This window comes from Andrographis paniculata, unplaced genomic scaffold, assembly GCF_009805555.1.
Source record: "Andrographis paniculata isolate CXL003 unplaced genomic scaffold, ASM980555v1 Contig55END, whole genome shotgun sequence".
Taxonomy (NCBI): Eukaryota; Viridiplantae; Streptophyta; class Magnoliopsida; order Lamiales; family Acanthaceae; genus Andrographis; species Andrographis paniculata.
Window position 1 is genome coordinate 2,072,189 of NW_026137590.1, and position 11,030 is coordinate 2,083,218.

General features: G+C 30.2%; 1 protein-coding gene across 3 annotated transcripts; it reads right to left on the reverse strand.

Moving 5' to 3' along the window:
* Positions 1-7,707: 7,707 nt before the first annotated feature.
* LOC127256099 (F-box protein At5g07610-like) lies at positions 7,708-9,477 on the reverse strand. 3 transcript variants are annotated; one of them, XM_051281931.1, is made up of 2 exons: positions 9,333-9,477; positions 7,708-9,038 (listed from the first exon to the last, which is right to left on the reverse strand). In XM_051281931.1, the coding sequence occupies exon 2, from the start codon at positions 9,035-9,037 to the stop codon at positions 7,784-7,786; it is 1,254 nt and encodes a 417-aa protein (XP_051137888.1). In that variant the 5' UTR covers position 9,038; positions 9,333-9,477; the 3' UTR covers positions 7,708-7,783. The 3 variants fall into 3 exon arrangements, with proteins under 3 accessions (XP_051137888.1, XP_051137887.1, XP_051137889.1); XM_051281930.1 differs by having other exon boundaries at positions 9,280-9,471; XM_051281932.1 differs by having other exon boundaries at positions 7,708-9,041; positions 9,333-9,466.
* Positions 9,478-11,030: the final 1,553 nt, after the last annotated feature.

An 11,030-nucleotide genomic window follows, 5' to 3' on the forward strand; every position in this document is an offset into this window, starting at 1 on the left:
CCACTGCCAAGATGTGGCGATTCATCCAAAGGATGTAATTCCTCCTTGGGTAAGAAATAAGAAAATCATCCAACTGTTGGTATAATTTGTGCAGCTACCCCTGTTTATGTGACTTCTTCTTCTTCTTCTTTTTGCAGGCGATTGAAGCTCATTGTGAGTCTCCCAGTAGCGAAAGCAGCTGATTTAATTTACCAGCTCAGTTTGGAGGCATGCATTGAATACAATCCACAATTAGTTAGAAGATTGTAGGGTGTCATTATGAAATGGAGCCATGAATGCATGACTGCAGATTTAATTTCATGCCAGAACTGCTTCCTTAGTCGTGGCCATGATTAATGTTTTCGATATGTCCTAAATTTTGTAATAGCTGCAAACTTGTCCTAAATTTTGTAATAGCTGCAAACTTAATCTAGAATAGAAGTGTGTGCTTACATCTTACCAAAAAAAACTTAAACGCATATTTCCTAACAAATACTGCCAGAAATCTGAGAAAGAACAGCTGTGTGATTTAGTGTTATGCTCTTCTTCGAACGAGAAAGATATATTAAAACAATAGATGTCAGGGATTGAGAACAAGATTATTGCGGAAATGTTTAATCGCGCCTTACGGAAGAATGTTACTATGTACCATATAAATCATAAATATTACAAATGTGAATTGATTAGTTTATTGCATATAGTTTAATAAGATGTTGTCTTTCATAATTTTACTGAATATATACATGGACCTGGCCGACACTGTATATGCACGGCCAGAGGGCTGCCGGCCCAATACAAATAGAGGCTCATTATATATTGAATTTATTTGATATTTGTAAAATTTTATAGTGTTAAACACCCAGTGATTCTAAATGTTGAAATTTTTTGAAAGATTTTTTTTGCATTAAAAATGAAATATTAGACAAAATTAATACTATTATTGAAATATTCTTTTTAATAAGAGTACATTGAAAATTGTGAAAATAAGTTTCAAAAGATAAGTAACAAACCCTTAATAATCCACTATTTGTTAATTTAGCCATTTTGAATTTGTTCAGTGTTCCTTGCCAGACCCAACTCAATGAATAGTATCGATCTTGAAAGTTAATATTAATACTGAAATTCTATAAAATTATCTAAAGGAAAAAAAAATAATAATAAATAAAAAATAAAAAACAATCCTATTAAGACTCAAAACAATCAATTTTTATACAATTATAAAATAGTAAAAATTAAAAGTAGTCCTATTGAAATCTTAATTTCTCACTTTTAGTTCCATTAAAAAAAAAAAAAAAAAATTATCAAAACTAGTCTTGTTTAAAACACTTATTCATTAATTTTGAACCTGGGCAGTTAATTCGGATCCAACATGGGCGTATTCTGTAGAACACGCCCATGTTTTTATTTCCAGACTGCCCACCTGCGAAGGAGGAAGAACGCCTACGAGTTTCATCGGAATTTCAGTTCCACAGTCTGATTCTTATGTTCTTCGACCAGTCCATGTGCTTTTCAATTTTTGCTTGATTGAGAATGGAGCCAGACAATTTCTAACATAACAGATTTGCCCATCGCCATAGGCTATAACATCCCCACCGTAGATCACGATAGCAATATGCTCACCCTCTCCATGTCCCCCTTCCGTTACTCTCCACCGCCTTCTCCTCCAGACGTGTCGGCAGCAGCCCATCCTCCCGTCTCGCGGCGGAGATCAGCCGGTGAGGAAAGGGACCCTGAACATCAGCCTGCGACGAACCGTCGGACAACGATCCACAGCCTTTGTTATTTGGTTTCAAAGAAGATAACCGTCATCCGCGGTACCGTACAATTCCAGCGATGCGAGCAGAAATTGGAGATAGAGTTCGATCTCCAGAAAAAGTTCGAGGAAGTGGCGGCGTATTTCTGACAGCACCAAGCTGGAGCAGCTCAAGTATTTCTGCAAGCACACCAAAAACCACCACACATTAGTTGGAGGTCGGCTCGTCAAGGAACAGAAAAATTGAATTGTTCATAATGTCAATTTTGATCAAAAACTTTCCGGCAACCTTCTCAGCTGGGCGGTAGGTCTGGCATTAAGGAATAAAAACACGCCCATGTTGGATCCGAATTAACTGTCCAGGATCAAAATTGATGAATAAGTGTTTTAATGGGACTAGTTTTGATAAAAAAAAAATTTGAATGGGACTAAAAGTGAAAAATTAGGATTTCAATTGACTATTTTTTATTTTTACTCATTATAAAAATAAAAAATAAAAAATTTATATTATAAACAATTTTAATCAAATTTTGATTTCATAGTAAAAAAACTAACTATGAAAAACCCTGTTATAGATCTAACGAGATCTGAGATGTTAACTGAGTTGAACCCAACATGTCCGTATATAAGTAGTCAGCAAGGAACCGACCAAACACACACCTGTGTCGTATTGAGTCACTCGGGATATTCATAATCTAAAATAAATTTCTAAAATATGATTTGTTACTTCAGCTAAACCAAAGCGCCCTAACGTAGAATTGAGTAGTCTAGAATAAGAGATTTCACGTTCTACATCTATTATTTCGAGAACTAAATTCAAAATCACGGTGATGTTTGTTTTTTCTCTCTTGATACATTGTTGATGTTGGTACACATTTTGATTTAACTGCAATTAAATTGAATTTACTTTTATAAAACACTCAAGATTCTTTCGATACACTCGAAGATTGACAAAAACGGAAAATCATTTATCTCCTTTGCGATAAGATTATATTGTATATTTCCAATCTTAATTTATACAAAAGGTGATATAATATTATTTTTCCCTCTACATGATTGAGTAGTCTAGAATTCGGAAATCTTGCATTTTAAATCCATTATTTTGGATAGTGGCTTTCAAACTCGAAGGTGATGCTTCTCTCAATCTATTCTTATATGCATTCTCTCATTTTTCCTTTGATGCATTGTTGATATTGTTATTCATTCAGTTTTTTTAGATACAATACGATTCAACTGGATCTAGGTTTTCGATACACTCAAGGTTTTATTGATATGCTTGTTGTTCATAGAAAAATCAAAAATTATTTCTCTATTTAGATTTTCGATATACTCGAGGTTTGAAGAAAACTCAAAATCGTTTCTCTATTTCTGTCAACATCATCCCTTTAAAAATTCAATTGTAGGTTAGTCATAATCTAAAATAAATTTATTATGTATTATTTTGCTTCTTTATATAAAGTAAACCACACACCTGCCTTAAATCTAGAATTGGCTAGCAAAGAAATCTAAGATTTCACATTCTACATCTATTATTCTGAGAGCCGAATCTAAACAAGGTGATGTTCATTTTTTACTCTATCCTCATTTTCGTTCTCTATTTCTCTATTGATACATTGTTGATGTTGTCACTCATTTAGATTTAACTACAATTAGATTGAAGTTACTTTTTTGAAACATCTGATATTATTTCGATATGCTCGAGGTTTTTTCGATACACTCGAGGTTCGACAAAAACTAGAAATCATTTATTTTCTTCTTGATAAAATAATATTGTGGATTCTCAATCATAATTCAGAACAAAGTGATATAATATTGTTTTCTCCCTCAATAGAATCGAGTACTCAAGAATTCGGAGATCTTGCACTTTATATCCAATATTTGGAGAGTGGCGTCTTAACTAGAGGTGATGTTCTTCTATAAATCTATTCTTATATGCATTACTTCATTTTCCTTTGATTTAGTGTTGATTGAGTTAGTAATTCAGTTTTATAAGCTACGATTCAACTAGATCTAGGTTTTCGATACACTTTTGATATATTGATATACTCGATTTTCATAGAAAAATCAATTTTTTTTTTTTTTATCTTTTTCGTTTTTTATACACTCGAGATTTTAATCTAAACTCAAGGTGATTTTTATTTTTATTTTCTATCTATTATCATAATTGTTCGCTTTTCCTTTTACCGACACATTTTCGATGTGCACATTTCTCAAATCTATAATTGAGTGGTCAAGAAAATTTGAAGTTTTTACACTCTACAATTATTTTGAAGTCGAATATAAAATCACTGCAGTGTTTCTTTTTCAGTCAATTTTTATAATTTCTCTCTTTTCCTTCTTTGATATATTATTAATTGTTCATTTGGTGTTAAGGATCTAGTTTTCGGTATACTCAAGGTTAGTTCGATACACTAGCTAGAGATATATACAACAAAAACCTAAAATCATTTCTTTCCTTCTCTATCAGATGTTTTTATAGTATGTTAGTCATAATTTAATTTGAAGTAATAAAAATTGTTTTTGCTGTATGTGAAGTGGTTGTACATGTTTTACCTATGTGGTCAAGATATTAAAGATTTCACACTTTACATCTATTATTAGGAGAGTTGAATAAAAAATCAAGGCCATGTTTTACTTTCAATATATTTTTATATATGTTCTGCATTTCTCTTTTGATACTCTTATTCAGTTACTTTTATTCCATTAGATAAAGATTTCATGAATTGTTATTTTTATATGATATGATAACTAACGATTTATTCACGGCGTGCAGCGTTGGTTTCACGGATTTTGACATATATCTCTCCAATATCATGGGCGAACAGCACATGGATTCGGAATTAGATCAGTATCTCGAAGAATCTCCTCCAACCCGTGTCCATGAATTCGACGTGTTGGGATGGTGGGGAGAAAACAGGTCGAGGTACCCGACTTTAGCAAAGATGGCTTGTGACGTTCTGTCCATCCCCTTTCGACAGCCTACGCAGACTCTGTGTTCGACACCAGGGACCGGAAGATGGATAGGCATCAAACTTCACTGAAAGATGCAACGCTCCAAGCTTTGATCTGTGCGAAAGACTGAGGAGGGTGTCTATAGCTTACTACAGTTATTTATAGGAATGGAAAGCTATGGTTACCTAATATTGTCCTTGGAGAAATTTGCTTTTGTTGTTATATGTTAACTTTTTGAAATAATTGATGTGCTACAACTTGTGTTCGCATATATGTTTGCTATGTGCTTTATATATGCTTTTGTTTGCAATATCTATGTAGTAAGTTGCATGTATAAAGGCGATGATGTTAGAATGTTTTCTACTCTTGTTATGCCCTTCAATGCAACCATTATGGTCGACCAGAAACAAAGGGGAGATTGTTGGGTTGTGTTTCCGGTTCGACCCATCTCACAAACCCGAATCGCCATGACCCAGTAGTATATATGATTTATATATTATCGTCACATCCCTCTTCCCAAACCCTATCTAAATCGAAAAGACCGGTTCTCCCCATTCCTTTCCTCTTCCCGTTGTTCCAAAAACTTTGCGATTTCAAAATTGGAAATCAGTTCCTACACCTTCGTGGTTGATCGACAAGGTTTGTTCCTAAACCCTTGGGTTTTATCTACTTTCTTCCTCGGCTATAAATATGTTGGTGGATTTGTTGGTTTGGGAGGTGGGAGCTGAGAGGGAGAAATTAGTCGCTTGGTGCCGATACTTTGTGTTCTTCTTCAGCCAGTATATTCAACCATTGGAGCTTATCGAAGAGTATCTGGCTGCGAATTTGGAGTTGCATGGCCGGAAGGAAATTCTGAAGCTGGAAGGGAAGCAAGATAAGAAGCAACACCAGAAAGCGATCGACGCATTCTACTAGATAATCGAATTGTTATAATAGTACAATTTCTCAAATGGATGAAGAAAAATTGGTGCCCCAAAAAACTACCCAAATGTCCACACAAAGACACCAAAATGGCACGTAAAAATGCCCCCAAACCAGCACCAAAATGGTACATAAAAGTGCACCCAAACAGGCACTAAAGTGGCACACAAAGTGCACATTAATTCATCAACCAAAATGTAGTATAAATAGGCCCAAAAAGTCTCTTTATAATATCCCTATCGAAAACGGAATTGAAAATAAAATACTTTTATTTTTTAATTGTATATAATACTTTTTTTAAATAAATAGTTATTTTAATTTTAATTTGTATACACTAATATCTAAGTATTATGTATGTATTATATATGACATACATACATATATATATATATGTAAATATGATATATTATTTTAAATTATTTTAGATTTTATAAATTTAAAATAAAATTATTGTAGTTGTAATGAAAAAATACCGTAACAAAAGAAAAAATATTGACCAAATCGAAAAAACTATTTGTTACGGCAATATTTGAAACAAAAAAATAGCTTTTGTAACAAAACATTTTGAACTCATAAATTTATAATATAATATAATAAAATTAATATAATATTGGATTCGGATTGATTAAAAAATAAATAGAAGTCAAAAGTACAAATAGAAGCCATGAATAATCACAAAAGCAGTTTTTTTTATAAAATAAAAAAGTTGAAAGTGTTTTGAATTGATAAAATTACCAAATAGAACATAATAATGTGAATAGATTTTTTATTATACTTTTCTAATTTATTTAGAAGTTTATAAATTATATTTATAAATTTTAAATTATCTAAACTAATTCAAAATGTATTTATTAAATTTTATGTATAATTATATTTGTATTTTTTATTTTTATAAAAATGAAAATTAAAAATGTAACTAATTTTAAATAAATTTTACACTACAAATTATTTTTTAAACTCTATAAATTATATTTAAAAATATTCAATTATCTACAATATTAAATTTAACCCCTTGGCTTACAAAGTAAGCACAAGCCAAAAGTAGAAGAAACAATTCGATTTTATGTCTAGATGAATATTTTTAAAAAGCAGTTTTTATTATAAAATAAAAAAAAAAATTGTTTCGATATAATAGAGTTAAAAATACTTTAGATTATTAAAATTACTCAAAATGAGATGTTAATATAATTGTATTATATAAAATATTTATAATTTATTTTAAAATTTTATTAATTATATTCAAAGATTTTAAATTATAGTATAAAAAATATATCTTTTAAAATCATAATATGAAAAATATATTTTTTAAATTTTGTTATTAATATTTTAAAATTTTAATTTAAGAATAATATATAAATTAAAAATAAAATTACAATTTAATATTAAATTATTTTATTTTATAATTTATTTTAAAATTTTATAAATCATATTTAATAATTTTAGTATTATTAAAAATGTATATACTTCTATTTAAATTTGATATCTCAATTCTAATTTTAAATTTAAATTCAATTATAATATAATATATATATATTAAAAAGAATAATATAATTATATTTTAAAATTTGTATTAAACTGTCATTTATAAATTAATTATTTTTATATTATATTATAGTATTGTATTTTTATTTTTATTATTATTATTTATTATTATTATTAAGAATAAAATAATAATTTTAATTGAAAATATTTTTTTATAAATTAATATTTTTTTATTTTTTATTTTTTAAGATTTCCAAAGTTGCTTCTGCTTCTAAAAGCATTTTTCAAAGCTAACCTAAATATTATAAAATATGATTATTTTTAGAAGAATAAGCCAAAAACACTTATTTCAAATTTATGAACTAATGAGCAAATTGTCGTCATTCAACACAAGTTATTGCTAAAATTTCTAATCTTTTCAATAATATTTATTTTTTTATATTTTAAACCTATTTGTAAACTTAAATATATAAATATATATTATTCATTTATATAGTATAAAACTTTATTATCTAAAAATGTTAAATATATATTTTATTAAAATATAATTTTTAAATTATTCAAAATATATTTTTATGTTTAATCAACTATATATAACTACTTTACTTAATATCCAACAAGCAAGTTCGTTTCAAAACAATATTGTGTCACTTTAATATGCGCATTGCTGACATGAGTTTAAAGTTTAAACATATATCAACACAAATGAGGAGTCGTAAACATGTTAAGCGACGGGATGTATTCGAAAGCGCGACAAGGAACATACAAAAGATCATCCTCCTCCTCAAGTTCATCTATCACTTCAAAATCCGGTATCTTTTCGAATCCATTTTCTTCCGATGGCGCGCTCCCAACAATTTCATTCCCCGCTCGAAAAGCATAGCTCGAAAGATCGAGCACCACAACCTTATTAAAAATCTTGGCAACCAAGAAAGAAGTTCGATTCTCACCCTGAACTAACCGTAACACGGAAAAGCTAGAAAAGTCGAGCGCCAAGTCCGCATCAATCAACGGAAATTCCAAATTGGCATAAGCCCGACCGCGGAAAGCAGCTAATTGGGGCAAGATATGAACTTTGTACTTTACAAACCAACCCGATCGATCCTTCTCCATCTCGTAGATCATCAGCGTAATTTCGTTCCAATAATTGCATACGACAATATGAAATTTATCATTCGACTCCCCAAAGTATCTGATTCCTCTCCTCGAACAAGGAAGCAAATTCTTTCCGAACTTGTCCTCATCGACGTTATAGAACAAAAGCTCGTCAGCCTCGTTATGAAGCCAATGAACTGCGCCGTTCGAATACACTCCATTCCAAAAATCGAACTCAGCCGCGAACGGTTCCCCAGCCACACTCCACTTCCCAGATTCAGTCGAATATACCTCAACTTGAACGAGCTTTACGGCAAACTCTGACCCGCGAACGCAAACCACTTTATACGGAGGCTTTGCGGGGTCGAAGGCTAAAGTTACTCCAAGCACAAACCTCGGAACGCCGTTCGTCACGCCAGGTCGCGGAAGCTTGACGAAAAGATTCAGAGTCGGATTCAACACATAGCATATTCGAATAGGAGGTTTTATATTTCTTCGATCGAGATGAACTTTTCCGTAGCTGCAACAGAGGAGCAATCCTTTGCAAGCATGATGAATCCAAAATGCGTAAGGATCGTCCGGGAATTCAAGCTCGTTAAAGCGGCGGTTGGAAGGGTTTCGGACATCTAAATGTATGTAATGAAATGCAGCTTTCTTACGGCCAAGTAAAAACATTCCAACAGCCCGGCCGGAGGCGGGACAATGTGGGAAGGGGAAACAAGCGCCGGTGATCAAAGATTTCCATCTCTTCGACACCGACATGAATCGAACTAGAGATTTCACAGGTAGATGTAATAAAATCTTTGCCAGAAGATCATCTAGTGAGGCCACAAACTCTGCTGTTGATGATGACATCCTACTTTATCGAATTTCAACAGAAACATCAAAAGCAGTAATTAATTAACAAAAGAGCACCAAAACGCCATGGAATTTTCACCATACAATGAAGAAAACGATTTCAATCATAGCAGAAATAACAGTAATCAACTATAAAGTGCAATCAAGTGTGGTCTTTCTAAGAGGCATTTAATCGAACAGATGGCGTGCATATCAAACTATAAATTACAGAGCAATTTGAAACGATGAAATCTGATTACCGATTAAACGAGAAAGGATAAACGACTGACTGATTTGCGAGCAGAAAGCTTACTGGATTCGGCGGCGATCAAATCGAGAGGATTTTCGGAATGAAATTGGGAAGCTTTGTTGTTCACGTTAGAATGGTTATTAGGTTTATTTGTAATTTGGTATCTTTTTTTATTATTATTTTACTTTTTTTTTTTTTTTGTTAATTCTGTTTGCAGTGAGAGAGAGTCGGTTACAGTTTTGACTTATTCTCTGAGATTTTTTTGCCATGTTTAGAGTCGATTTTGGAGAATTTATAGGAATTATCCAACAAAAGTCCTTTATATATATATTTTTTTTGTTGCTATTTGTGTTCAATGTGAACACAAAATAAATCAGTTTCTCCTCGTTACATTCTGCACCATACAAAAAAATATATATATATTAAATTATTTTAATTTATCGGTGCGCATTTTCGGACAGCAATTGCGGATTTTTATCATTAAAAAAATTAATTAAATAAAATTAAAATTAAAGAACAGTATTTTGGTTGTGTTTGTATTGAGACTAAAGATGTGTTTATTTCAATTTGATTTAAGAAAATTTGGTTTGGTTTTATATTAAATAAAGTTTGATGAAATATTTTGAGATTGGAAAAAAATTGTAGATAGTAAATTCTTTTTTGCACTATGTTATATCGTTCGTTGCAAAATTAAATAAAATGAATATATTTTTATAATAAAAATAATATATTTCATATGTCACATCGAAAGGGTTGTATTTACTTTTTGTACATAAATTTTTAAATATTAGTATTATATTAAATTATAGTAAAAAAATAAAATAAAATAAAATACAATTAGTATTATGTAATATAAAAATAATGACATTAGTGAAATATATTGTAAGTTAGAAATGTATTTATTATGTGTACAACTACTAAATTAGAAAATTGTAATCTTGTTTGTGGGAGCGGAAATAAAAAAATGACAATCTCTCAATGGGACGAAGAGAATAATATAGCTGAAATAAGATTGTCTCTTTAGGAATTAAAATATATATATATATATATATATTTTCGATTGTTTAATATATGAATATAATTATAGGGGATTGAAAGTTATAAATGGAAGTAGAAAAATATGAAACTAAAAATTTACGAAAAAATCTACAAATTAACTTCAATAAAAATAAACTTAAGACCTACAAATTGAAATTGACAAATTGGATAATGGATTTGATCATCAATAAATATTTAATTTCATAACATTTAATTTAATTGAAATATCTGGTCACAATATCTAACTAAATCAAATATTATTAAATATTAAAATGAGAAATCACATAAATACTTATGAACAAAAATATAATACTTCATACTATCTGCCTAACATTACAAATAGTCTTCCAATTTACAATATATTACACAAATGTCATTACCTTTATATCATACAATACTAATAGGGTTAATTTAATTCTTTTACTTTTATTTCTACTTTATCCCAATATAATACTAATATTTATAAAACTCCGTACAAAAAGTAAATGAATATATAGATATGGGACGGAAGGAGTATAAATCTAAGTAAATCTAATCTCATAAATCCAAATCAAACTGTTTATTTCACTTCTAAACTGAAAAATTAAACTATTAGCTAATCAATTAGTGGGGGAAGAACAAAAATAGCAAAAATAAACATCATCTTAAATTGATCGGATTGACGGAGAAGAACTCAAGATCTATTTGGAAGAGTTTTTCTACATTTTGTCGTTGGGCGATTTT